Source organism: Mobula birostris, chromosome 6 (assembly GCF_030028105.1).
Source record: "Mobula birostris isolate sMobBir1 chromosome 6, sMobBir1.hap1, whole genome shotgun sequence".
Lineage (NCBI taxonomy): Eukaryota > Metazoa > Chordata > Chondrichthyes > Myliobatiformes > Myliobatidae > Mobula > Mobula birostris.
Window position 1 is genome coordinate 151,746,802 of NC_092375.1, and position 13,486 is coordinate 151,760,287.

Genomic DNA, 13,486 nt, shown 5'->3' on the forward strand with positions numbered 1-13,486 from the left:
ACACTGGCTGCACATGGTTGTGAATGCTACAGGCTTGTCTTTAGCCGGGCTTCACCATTTTTTTAATATATTTTATTTAATTTTTAAAGAAGAAATATAAGGACTCAATTAACACAGCAGTTAATACATATTGAAAAAAATTAATTCAAATACATTAATAAGTCCGAGACAAAAAAAAGAACACCTATCCGAAACACCATCTCCCCGCATTTGAAAAAAAGGAAGGAGGATAAAAATAAAAGACAGAGGAAAGAAAGGAGAGAAGAAAAAAGAAAAGAGAAAAAAAAAGAAAAAGAAGAGTAGGCATACAGCTCTCAGAGTCAGTTTAAAATACAAATTAAAGAAACTAGCTTATAATAAGGGATATATTAATTTTAAAAAATTAAAATGAATAAATTAAACAATCTGGGCATTTAAGTAAACCAAATATGGTTGCCAAATCTCAATGAACATAATGTATCCATTCCTAAGAGTATAAGTAATCTTCTCAAGCCATATACAACTTAGCATTTCTTTATTCCAATGATCAATATGTACGAGGGAATCAGATTTCCATGTTACTGCTATGCATTTCCTGGCCACTGACAATGCAATTTTAATAAATTTGGATTTATTCCTGGGGAGGTTAACTTTCAAAACTGCTATGTTCCCCAGAAGAAACAATTCTTGTTGGGAAATCCATCCCCAGAATCTTTCCCAGTACCTCCCCCAGATCTATCCAAAAAGATCTCGGTTTCGTGCATAGCCAGGTGGAATGCAAAAAGGTACCAACATCTATGCCACACCTGAAACATTTGTCAGAAATTTCTGGTTTATTTTTATATATTTTTTCAGGTGTGAGATACAACTGATGTAAAAAATTAAGATGTATCATTCTGTATCTAGAGTTGATAAGAGTGGTAACACTATCCAAACGTAGATGTGACCAACATTGATGATCAATTACAATGCCCAAGTCCGACTCCCACCTCTCCCTGGATCTGTATATACCAAGCTTTGGGCATTGGTCCTGGAATAAAGAATACATATTAGAAATAAATTTAGTTGTATTCCCCTTTTGAGTTAGAATCTCCATGTCTGAGTACCTTGGTAGGACCAGTGATGGAGCCGAATAGTCCCTCAAAAGAGATCGTAATTGGAGATAGCAGAAGAATGTGTTATTAGATAAATTATATTTATTTTTAAGTCCCTTAAAAGATATAAATTGCTTCTGCTGATTATAACAATCTTCAATGCACCTGATACCGTGTTGATACCAGGTGACTAGAAATTTATTACCCAGAGTCATGGGTATTAATCTGTACTGAAGTAGAGGCGTCTTTGAGGATATTCCTTTTTTTAGACCCATAAATTGTTTAATTTTTTTCCCCAGATATAAATTACATGTCTCAGTAGAGGATTGTTTGTTTTCTTTTTAATTAATTTGGAGTCCCATTTATATATAAATTCTTCTGTCATGTCTTCTCCTACCATATGTGAGCCAATTGTAACCCAAGAAGGAATAGTTGTCTCATCAAAAAAAAAGCAATAAAACGTGCTTGTGCAGCTAAATAATATTTTTTAAAGTCTGGTAATTTTAACACACCCAATTTATAGTCCCGGGTCAATTTTTCCATGGAGATTCTAGATATTTTACCTGACCATAAAAATAGACGAATATGTCCATTGAGAATCTTTAAAAAAATTATTGGATAATGAGATAGGTAAAGACTGAAAAAAATACTGAGGTCTTGGCATTATCTTCATTTTTATACTGTTTACCCTGGCCACCAGTGTGATGGGAAGGTTTATCCACCTACGTAGGTCCTCCTCGACATTCCGCGGCAAGAAGAGATAATTAAGTTTATAAAGGTCATCCAAATTACTATCAAACTTAATCCCCAGATATTTCATGTTGAATTTAACCCATCTAAACTGAGTGCCATATTGATATTGGGCATAGTCTCGTCTTCCTAATGGTAAAATTTCACTTTTATTCCAATTTTTTATATCCCGAGACTATACCATAATTGTCCAGCAAGGTCCTAAGTCTTACCAAAGAGCCGGCTGGGTCAGCCAAATATACTAAAATGTCATCAGCAAATAAGTTAATTTTATATTCTTCCTGGGCCACTTTAAACCCCCTTATGTCTGGATCCCATCTAACAGCCTCAGCCAATGGCTTTATTGCCAGAACAAATAGAGATGGCAATAGTGGGCAACCTTGTCTGCTAGATCTATGTAGAGAGAAAACTGGTGAAATCTTCCCGTTCATAATTATTTTGGCCTTGGACTGATGGTAAATGCTTTTATCCAATTTATAAATATTTGGCCTAGACCAATTTTTTTCATTGTTTTAAATAAAAAATCCCATTCAAGTCTATCAAAGGCCTTTTCAGCATGTAAAGCCACTGCAACAGTCAGGTCCCACCTTTGTCCTAGCTAAATATAATATAGTCAACAGTCTGCCAATATTATCAGATAATTGTCTATTTTTAATAAATCCTGTTTGATTGAATTTAATCAATTTTGGCAGCTATCGAGCTAACCTATTAACCAATGCCTTTGCTATAATTTTATAGTCTGCATTTAAAAGTGAGATAGGCCTATAAGATGCTGGTTTTAGCGGATCCTTATCCTTCTTAAGAATTAACGTAATAATTGCTGTTGAAAAGGATTCCGGTAGAGTATGGGTCTCCTCAGCCTGAGTCACAACCCTCATAAAAAGGGGCATTAATTGACCCTTAAATTCTGTATAAAATTCAGGGAGAAAACCATCATCTACCGGTGATTAATTAGCCTATAATAAGCCTAGGGCTCTTTCCATTTCATCCCTAGGAAAAGGGGCATTCAATTCTTCCTGATCTTGTTAGCTCAATTTGGGAAGTTGTAAATTAGACAAGAAATTTTCAGTGTGTCACCCACTGATTCTGATTTATATAGTTCTGAATAGAACTGCTTAAAGGTATCATTTATTGCTTTTGGCTTATATGAAACCTTACCTTCCCCTGTTTGAATCACATTTATTGTTCTAGAGGTTTCTTCCACCCTCAATTGCCAAGATAATACTTTATGGGTTCTCTTTCCTAATTCATAATATTGTTATTTTGATTTTAGTATCATTTTTTCTATTCTATAGGTTTGTTTTGTGTTATACTCTAACTTTTTATTTATTAATTTTTTACAATTTTCCTCTGGTGTTAAATTCTGACAATCTTTTTCTAATTGTGTTATTTCTTTCTCCAATTCATTTAATTCTGTTACATATTTATTTTTTATACCCTTAACATATCCAATTACCTGCCCTCTTAGCATGCTTTTAATGTGCCCCATAATACGAAATTATTGGCAGTAGAGGGTCAGTTCGTCTCACAGAACAATTCTATTTGAGCTCTAATAAAACTGCAAAACTCTGGTCTTTTCAACAGCAAAGGATTAAAATGCCATCTATATAATGTTTTTTGTTTATCAGGCATTTCAATTGATAAAATTAAAGGTGAATGGTCTGATTGTAGTCTAGTGGCACATTCTGTTTGAATGATCCTACTTTCTAATTTAGCTGATATTAGAAATAAGTCAATTCTAGAGTAGGAATCGTATTGTTTTGAATAGAAAGAGTAGTCGCTTTCCCTTGGATGCTGCCATGTCCAAGCATCTATATATCTCTGTCCCTAATCAGTAAACCCTAACCTGGTCCCTAACTCCCCCCTCTGTCCACAAAGTTATCAGGATTAGCAGTATTGATAGCGATGAATTTGCCAGTGAAGGTGGAGGGAACTATCAAAGATCCGGCCGGGAGATTTGTTATGGTCAATTTCGGCACGGACTGGAAGGGCTGAGATGGCCTGTTTCCATGCTGTAATTGTTATATGGTTATTATATTCAAGTCCTGCATGAAGGCCTGGGTGGTTTTTGCTGCCCTGACCTTCACGACATTTCTAACTGATCTATCTAAAATTGGATCCAGTCAAAAATTGAAATCCCCTCCAATTGAGATATTTTCATATCCTTGAACAACTTTCAAAAAAATATTTTGGATAAATTTCTCGTCGTCATAATTGGGGCATATAAATTCAAAAGTGTCCAGGATTCTGAATTTATTTGACAATTGACCATAACAAATCTCCTGGCCGGATCGATGATAGCACCCTTCACCCTCACTGGCAAATTCTTCCCTATCAATACTGCCACTCTGGCTTTAGAATTAAAGGAGGATGCTATTACTTGACCAACCCATCCTCTCTTTAATTTGTTATGTTATGTCACTGTAAGATGAGCTTATTGAAGAAAGGTAATAGCAATAGGATGTTTTTAAAGATATGCCAGGACCTTTTTCCTTTTTATCGGTCCATTTATCCCATTAACATTAAGATTTAAAAATTTAATTGCTCTATTCATAGTTATCAGATTTTATTGGTTGATAAATCCTGCCCACAAAAAGAAGTATAAATTAATCCCACTTCTTTGAGTGACTTTGAGATATTTAGTGCCATAGAGTATAGAAAATAGAAAGGAAACCAAAGAGGAAAGAAAATAAAAGAAAAGAATTTAAAAAAAGGAAAAGAAAGGGAGAAAAACCCTCCCAACTGGCGCTCCAAGTCCACAGCGCCTTAACCCCGCTTACTGTGGGGTCCAATAAACATCGCACTAAAGGTGGACATTCTTTAACATATAACATAATTAATCTCTTTTTTAAAAAAAAGAGACGAAAAAATTATCCACTCCCCCAATATTCCTTAATTAAATATCTATAAAAATAAAATATATTCCACACCCGTTATTACTAAATATCTGACAGAATCTATAATATTGAATATCATTAGTATAGCAATATATCCAAATAAAGAATAGAATTCAAAGAAACTTACTAAATATAACCCTAAATATTGCAACTTAATACATATCCAGCATACCAAAAATTAAACATATCAAAAGATGGCATCTATATAATCAAAACTATTCATACCAGTTATCACAAAATTAGATGAACTATATCGTTCCTAAGTAGTATAATCCAAAAAGACCATCTATAATCAATATTTTAAATCATAATAGTCTTCGTCCATAATCATATAGATTCAAAGTTCAAGATTATAATGTTGTTAAAATTAATCTATATTAATAAAGAAAATCAAATAATTTTCTCACATATTTTGTCCAAGATACATCTTTCTAGGCCTCTTGTTCCAGAAGAATATTCTGAATCATGATGTCTCAGATTTTTTTGAATAAAGTTTATCGCCTCCTGGGGGTTAGTAAAAAAAATTTCCTCCCTCCATCCAACAGAGTAATTCTCAGCTTTGCTGGATAAAATAAAGAATATTGAAGACCTTTATTCTTTAATAACCTCCTTGTTAAGTCAAAGTCTTTCCTTTTTCTTAACAAGTCCACACTAATATCCGGAAAGAAGAATATCTTTCCCCCTTCAAACTCTAGTAGGCCATTTCTCTCTCTGACCTCTATTGCTGCAGCTTGTAATACTTTCTGTTTATCTTGGTGCTTCAAAAAGCGTATAAGTATAGAGCATGGCCTTTGCTCTGGAGGTGATCGGGGGGGGGGGGGTTAAAGTCCTGTGGGCTCTTTCTATAATTAATTCTTTGTCAAAATGCTTTTTCCCCAGAACTTTGGGGATCCATTCTTGAAAGAAAGTTACTGCGTCTCTTCCTTCCAATCCCTCTTTTAAACCCACTATTTTGATATTATTTCTCCTGCTATTGTTTTCAAGGGAGTCCAGTTTATCCATTATACTTTATACTTTATTATCGCCAAACAATTGATACTAGAACATGCAATCATCACAGCGATATTTGATTCTGCGCTTCGCATTCCCTGGAGTACAAATCGATAGTAAATATTAAAAATTTAAATTATAAATCATAATTAGAAAATAGAAAAGGGAAAGTAAGGTAGTGCAAAAAAAAAACGAGAGGCAGCTCCGGATATTTGGAGGGTATGGCCCAGATCCGGGTCAGGATCGGTTCAGCAGTCTTATCACAGTTGGAAAGAAGCTGTTCCTAAATCTGGCCGTATGAGTCTTCAAGCTCCTGAGCCTTCTCCCGGAGGGAAGAGGGACGAAAAGTATGTTGGCTGGATGGGTCGTGTTCTTCATTATTCTGGCAGCACTGCTCCGACAGCATGCGGTGTAAAGTGAGTCCAAGGACCGAAAATTAGTTTGTGTGATGTGCTGGGCTGTGTTCACGATCTTCTGCAGCATCTCCCGCTCTTGGACAGGACAACTTCCATACCAGGTTGTGATGCACCCTAGAAGAATGCTTTCTACGGTGCATCTATAAAAATTAGTGAGGGTTTTAGGGGACAGGCCAAATTTCTTTAGCTTTCTCAGGAAGTAAAGGTGCTGGTGAGCCTTCTTGGCAGTGAACTCTGCTTGGTTGGACCAAGTCAGATCACTTGTGATATTGACCCGAGGAACTTAAAGCTTTTGACCTGTTCCACTTGCGCATCACCGATGTAAATGGGGTTGTGCGGTCTGCTACTCCTTCTGAAGTCAACAACCAATTCCTTCATCTTGCTGACGTTGAGGGATAGGTTATTGTCTTCGCACCATGCCACCAGTTTCTTAATTTCCTCTCTGTACTCAAACTCATCATTACCTGAGATATGGCCTACAATTGTGGTGTCATCAGCAAACTTCCTGACGAAGGGTCTCAGCCTGAAACGTCGACTGTATCTCTTCCTAGAGATGCTGCCTGGCCTGCTGCGTTCACCAGCAACTTTGATGTGTGTTAGTTGAGCAAACTTATATATTGAGTTTGATGGAAACTTGGCTACACAATCATGGGTGTACAGTGAGTATAGGAGGGGGCTGAGTACACAGCCTTGTGGGGCACCAGTGCTCAGAGTGATTGTATTGGAGAGCTTGTCCCCTATTTTTACAGCCTGGGTCCTGTCTGTGAGGAAGTTGAAGATCCACCTACAGATCTGAGTCCTGAGGCCCAGGTTCCGGAACTTATTTTTACTTTCTCAGTCCTCCAGGAATCTTCTTCTTTTTCCATGCTCTGTAATCTATTCACAACATCCTTCGTATTACTTTCTAAATCCTGGTTTTGCAAATTTAAAGATTCCAAAGTCTGCTTCATTTCCTTAGATTCTTGCATGATAAGGTCTAAATGACTCTTGAATTTGTCCATCCTACCAGTTAAAGTCCGGACTGCATCGACCAACTCATGAATCGTGGCCGCGAGGTCGCTACCCAATCCGTCACCGCATTGCGTTGCCGCAGTCCTCGGACCTTCTGCAGGCTCAGAGGAACCATCCGACGAGCAGGCCTCATCACGATTGCTCCTGTGTCCCTCAACTCCAGACGCTCCCAGGGGTGCAAGGCCGGCAGCAATAGTGCCAGTAGGATTTCCACGATTTTTCCTTTTAACCATTGCTTTTATTAAAGTTATATGAGAGTCTAATAAACAGGTTGTAAAGAAGTTTTTGTAGGAGTTATTCAGGGAAGCGCCCGATCAATGGCATGACATCATGTGACCCCGGGCTTCACCATTGTTGACAAAAGGGAAGATCTTTGAATTACCACGTGTCCTAAGGTGTTGAGTTGTCCATCATCATTCACAGCTAGGTGTGCCATCACTGCAGAGCTGTGATAAGACTGCTGAACGAATCCTGACCCGGATCTGGGCCGTACCCTCCTAATATCCGGACCTGCCTCTCGGTTTTTTTGCACTATCTTACTTCTCATTTTTCTATTTTCTATTTATGATTTATAATTTAAATTCTTAATATTTACTCATTTTAACTATTTTTAATATTTATAATCCAGGGAGTGTGAAGCGCAGAATCAAATATCACTGTGATGATTGTACATTCTAGTACCAATTGTTTGGCGACAATAAAGTATAACGTATAATCGTGAAATTATATAGAAATAGATAATTAACTTATCTATTCTAAAATATTCATATCATTTTACACACTTGTATTTCTGTTTGCAGCTTAACTAGGTTGGTCTATATTTTTCAGTTTGCCTGGAGCTGCTTCCACAAGCCTTTCAGCACTCCTTTTTGAACCTATGATTATTTCCTGGCTTGATTGTAATGTGAAAGATGGTAGAATGAAGGATATGCCAAGCATGAGATATAGATTATGGTATCTCATTATGGATTATGAGATACGTTTCTTTTAATTTGATTTGGATGGTCTGTGAAGTGCAAAAGCAGCTACTTAAATGAAAATATTTTTCCTTTCTTTAATTAAGATTAATTGCAATTATTTTGTAACCAAATGCAGATTTTACGAGTCTATTATGATCGCTTGGTGGATGATGGAGATCGAGCTTGGCTTGTTGAATGTCTCCAATCCGTAATGGGAAGCCAGCTGAAGGAGAACTTTGTTGAGCTGTTCAAACACCTGGACTTTAATGGTGATGGCAAAGTGATGGAAGATGAACTTCGCAGTCTCATGTTTTGTGATTTCAGTGACCCAAAAGGTGAAGACACGGGATATAGGGAAGTCCTTGATTTCACCAGTTTAAGGAAAGTGGTTGAGGCTCATTTGGATGAATTTAATAATATAAGTAAAAAGCCAATGAATCTGGTTATATTCAGATTTGCAATCGAGCATGTCTGTCGAATTTCCCGTATTCTAAAGCAGCCACATAGTCATGCTCTTTTAGTGGGTGTTGGAGGCAGTGGCCGTCAGTCACTAACCCGGCTTGCAGCACATATGGCTGACTATATACTGTTTCAAGTGGAAATTTCCAAGAGTTATGGTTCTTATGAATGGCGTGAAGATTTAAAACAAATATTCCGTAAGGCTACAGAAGGTGAAATGCAAGGTGTCTTTTTATTTACTGACACTCAGATTAAACAAGAGTCATTTCTAGAAGACATCAACAATTTATTGAATGCAGGAGAAGTGCCAAATCTCTTTGCAGTAGATGAGAAGCAGGAGGTTTGTGAACGCATGCGTCTAATTGATCGTCAAAGAGATAAATCAAAACAGACTGATGGGAGTCCATTGGCACTTTTCAACATGTTTATTGAGCGCTGTCGTAATCAGTTACATGTGGTTTTAGCAATGAGCCCAATTGGAGATGCTTTCCGCAACAGGCTGAGGAAGTTCCCTGCGCTTGTCAATTGTTGTACCATAAATTGGTTTCAGGTAAGTGCTCACATGTTGTTTTGACAAATGATGGATAGTAGACAATGTAGTCCTAAAGTTTGTTTGTTCAAAGAAATCATAAGTGATATGTCACCTAATTTCCTAAAAACCAGTCTCTGCTATGTCACCTAATTTCCTAAACCAGTCTCTGCCCTGTATCTTAATACTTTCAGTTAACTAAGACTATCGATCTTAGTTGTAAAACTAAAAATTTGTAAAATTATCTATTAACCTTTTGCTGAAGATGGTTTCAAACTTTTTGTACACCTATCTTAAAGATTTTTTTTCCTAACTTCACCCTAAAAGTTTTGTCTCAAATTGCTGCATTATCTTGTGTTATTCTAGTAAATTCCTAGTGTACTCTTCCAAGATCAGTCTGCATTCCAAAGGTGTCATGTCAGAAAATAAATATGGTCCTCCAGGTGTGATGATAGGTCTTTGATATAAACCCTGTTTATCTTTCCGTAAATTCTGCTTGATCTATATTTTCCAATAATTCCTGTTATTATTTCAGATTTCCAGGAAAAGCAGCATTTTGCTTTTGAATATTCCATGTGCAATCTAGTTTGGGCTTATTGCAGTCAACTCGAACAGAGAACATTACAGCACACTATGGGCCCTTTAGTCCAAGAAGTTGTGCCAAACTTTTAACCTACTGTAAGATCAATTTAACCCTTCCCTCCTACATGGCCGTCCACTTTTCTATCATCCTTAAGTTTCTTAAATGCCCCTAAAGTTTCTGCCTCTACCACTACCCCTGGCAGGGCATTCCATGCACCCACTGCTCTCTATATTTAAAAAAATAGATTCCTCTGACAAAGCCCCCCCCACTCCATTCTCTTCACCAATCACCTTAAAATTATGCCCACTGGTATTGGCCATTTCGGCCCTGAGAAAATGTCTCTGGGTATCCACTCAAACTACATCTCTTATCATCTTGTACATTTCTATCAATCTTAATCTCCTTTGCTCCAAAGAGAAAATCCTGACTCACTCAACCAATCCTCATCAGACATGGTCTCTAGTCCAGGTAGCATGCTGGTAAATCTCTTCTGCACCCTTCCACGTCCTTCCTGAAATGAGGCAACTCAGAGTGAATACAATATTCCAAGTGTAGTTCAAACAGAATTTTATAGAGCTGCAATATTATCCTTGTAGCTCTTGAATTCAGTCCCTGGACTAATGAAAGCAACACACCATATGCTTCCTTAACAACCCTACCAACTTGCACAGCAACTTTGAGGGATCGATGGACATGGACCCCTCTGTTCCTCTACACTACAAAGAATCCTGTCATTAACTCTGTATTCTGCCTTCAAATTCGACCTTCTGAAGTGAATCATTTCACACTTAATCGATTTCACACTGAATTGAATTCAACCTGCTACTTCTCAGCCTAACTCTGCATTCTAGCAATGTCTACTACAAACTATGACAACCCACCACACTAGCAATAGGTTTTCCCACTCCATTGTCCACTAATATCAATTTGTAATTTTTTGTATGCATCAGCACTGTTTAAGATGCTGCTTACTTAATGCCATTAGCGACTCAAAGCACAGTCGTAGAAATGCAGCATCCATCATCAAGGACCCCCACAACCTAGGCAATGCTCTCTCCTCACTGCTGCCATCAGGAAGAAGGTACAGGAGCCTCAAGCCCCACACCGTTAGGTTCAGGAACAGTTATTACACCTCAACCATCATGCTCTTGGACCAGAGGGAATAACTTCACTGAACTTCACTTGCCTTATCACTGAACTGTTCCCACAACCTAGGGATGCATTTTCAAGGACTTTTCATCTCACGTTCTCAATATTTATTGCTTATTTGTTTGTTCATTTATTTATTTATTTGTATTTGCACAGTTTGTTGTCCTTTGTAGATTGGTTGTTTGTCCACCTTGTTGGCTGTGACCTTTCATTGCGTCTTGTGCTTCTTGGATTTACTATGTATGCCCACAAGTAAACACATCTCAGCATTGTATATGGTGACATATATGTACTTTGATAATAAATTTACTTTGAACTTTGAATTAGTATTTGTGGCATACCACTGCAGTATTGAAGTTGTCAACAATTTGTGAAAATACTGCCATTTGTGAAATTTGCAGTTTATTGTCCATTGATCCTGTTTACAGTCACTGTTCTATAGATTTGCTGAGTATGCCCGCAGAAAAAGAACCTCATTGTTGTATGTGGTGATATGCATGTACTCTGATAATAAAGTTTTCTTTGAACTTTGAACTTTAGAGTGCCTGCACCTTCCTCCTGCTTTCTGTCAGTTGCCATTCAGATGGTTTCCTACCAGATCAATTACTTACCTTCGATTCTTTAAGTTTCATCTTTAGATAGCATTCTCTTTGTCTTTTGAAAGCGCATGTACAGTAAATAGTATTTATAGAAACTTTTCCTGTTTACCATGTTAATCATATTTTTTCATAATGATTCAATTGGGTTCATCAGGGGTGACCTGCCCTTCATTACGTACACGCAATTACTGAATACATTTCGTGTACATATTATGAAGCTGGTCAGTATTTTAAATAGTGAACATTACTTAAGCAGTCCTCAGATAAAGCCACTTTAAATATGTCCACTTGGCTTGTATCTACTGAGGCCTGTTGTAGAAATTTGATTTAATAGCACTGAAGTGTAATTAAATCAATTAAAGGTTGAGAGCTTCTAATTCAAAACTAAAATTTGATTTAAAAGCCCTGGCTTGACCTAATAACACTAAAGCCATAGAAACTCTGAATAATTTGAGGCTCTGATCCTCAGTGCAGTTCAGTCAGAATAAGTACTTATGAAACCATTTGAGTATGTAGCTTTCCTTGTCCCAGATAACCTTTGGAGTCTTGCTGGGGACTTGGTGTTCTATGCAATGGCCTCCTCCTCCTCATTCATTGTCTTCCATTCTACCTGAAATTCCAAAATTAGAATGTCAAATCAACGATACCTGCAATTAAGCAGCAAAAGAAGTAAAGTAATAATGGAAACTTAAGCTGAGCCCTGAATCAACCAAACTGGAAGAGTTATGAAGGCAAGCCAGCTACTAAACCTTTAGGTAATATTGTGGAGTAATAAGACCACAAGGTATAGGAGCAAAATTAGACCATTTGGCCCATCAAGTCTGCTCCACCATTTCATCATGGCTGATCTAATTTTCCTCTCAGCTCCAATCTCCTGCCTTCTCCCCATATCCCATCATGCCCTGACCAATCAAGAGCCTATCAACCTCTGCCCTAAATATTTATGAAGATTTGGCCTCTACAGCTACCTGTTACAAAGAATTCCACAGATTCACCACTGTCTGGCTAAAGAAATTCCTCCTCATCTCCATTCTAAAAGGACACCCCTCTATTCTGAGGCTTTGTCCTCTGATCTTCCACTTTCCCACCATAAGAAACATCCTCTCCATATATACTCTATCAAGGCCTTTCAGCATACGATAGGTTTCAATGAGGTCACCCCTTATTCTTTTGAATTCTAGTGAGTACTGGTGCAGAGCCATCAAACACTTTTGAAACCATCATTTAATCCTGGAATCATTTTTGTGAACCCTCTCAGATTCAGCACATCCTTTCTAAGATGAGGGGCCCTCAGCTACTCACAATACTCCAAGTGAGGCCTTACCAGTGCTTTATAAAGTCTCAACATTATATCCTTGCTTTTATATTTTAGTCCTCTTGAAATGAATGCTCACATTACATTTGCCTTCCTCACCACAGACTCAACTTGCAAATTAACCTTTAGGGAATGCTATACAAGGACTCCCAAGTCCCTTTGCACTTCATTTTTTTTTGTATTTTCTCTCCATTTAGAAATTTTACAATGTCCAAGTTTGGTGTTTGGATTGATGCCATGCATATTGTTATCTTTTTTTTCAAGCAAATCCTACATTAGGGGTGTTGGTTTGCATTTCCAATAAACAATCCATTTCGCTATTTCCTGTAGTACAAAATTGCATCATCTATGCCTACATTGAGAATGCAAACTGAAAATAGAATTTAAATTGACATTTTTTTTCTGCATCTGAGATATTTTTGGTAGTGACTTGTGAGTTCTGAAAGGGTGAATTTTCATAACTTGACCTGTTGTAACACATTTTTTTTTAATTTCAAAATATACTTTATTCAAAAATAAATATATACAATAAACCATTCAATAACTTTTCATCCTTTACATACATTTCCATTATACTCAGTACATATCCGTATTTATAGCCACCCACGTGGCACTCCAGTAGTTCAGCTTAGCATATCATTGTTGAGGGGTATACTCCCCGCCCACCGACCCCTCCCACTCCCACGGGTGGAGAAACCTATACTGTGGTCCTTCCCCACCGGGCCCTTGCGGTGGCTGCACCAAGTTTCAGTGCGT

At 37.4% G+C, this 13,486-nt stretch overlaps 1 protein-coding gene across 2 annotated transcripts in view; it reads left to right on the forward strand.

The window, feature by feature from the left end:
* Positions 1 to 13,486, forward strand: part of dnah7 (dynein, axonemal, heavy chain 7) — a 309,070-nt gene that overhangs the window by 166,501 nt on the left and 129,083 nt on the right. For both annotated transcript variants that reach the window (XM_072261643.1, XM_072261644.1), the window contains one exon: positions 8,233 to 9,105. In XM_072261643.1, the coding sequence (XP_072117744.1) occupies positions 8,233 to 9,105 (873 nt within the window). The remainder of the gene's footprint in view (positions 1 to 8,232; positions 9,106 to 13,486) is intronic.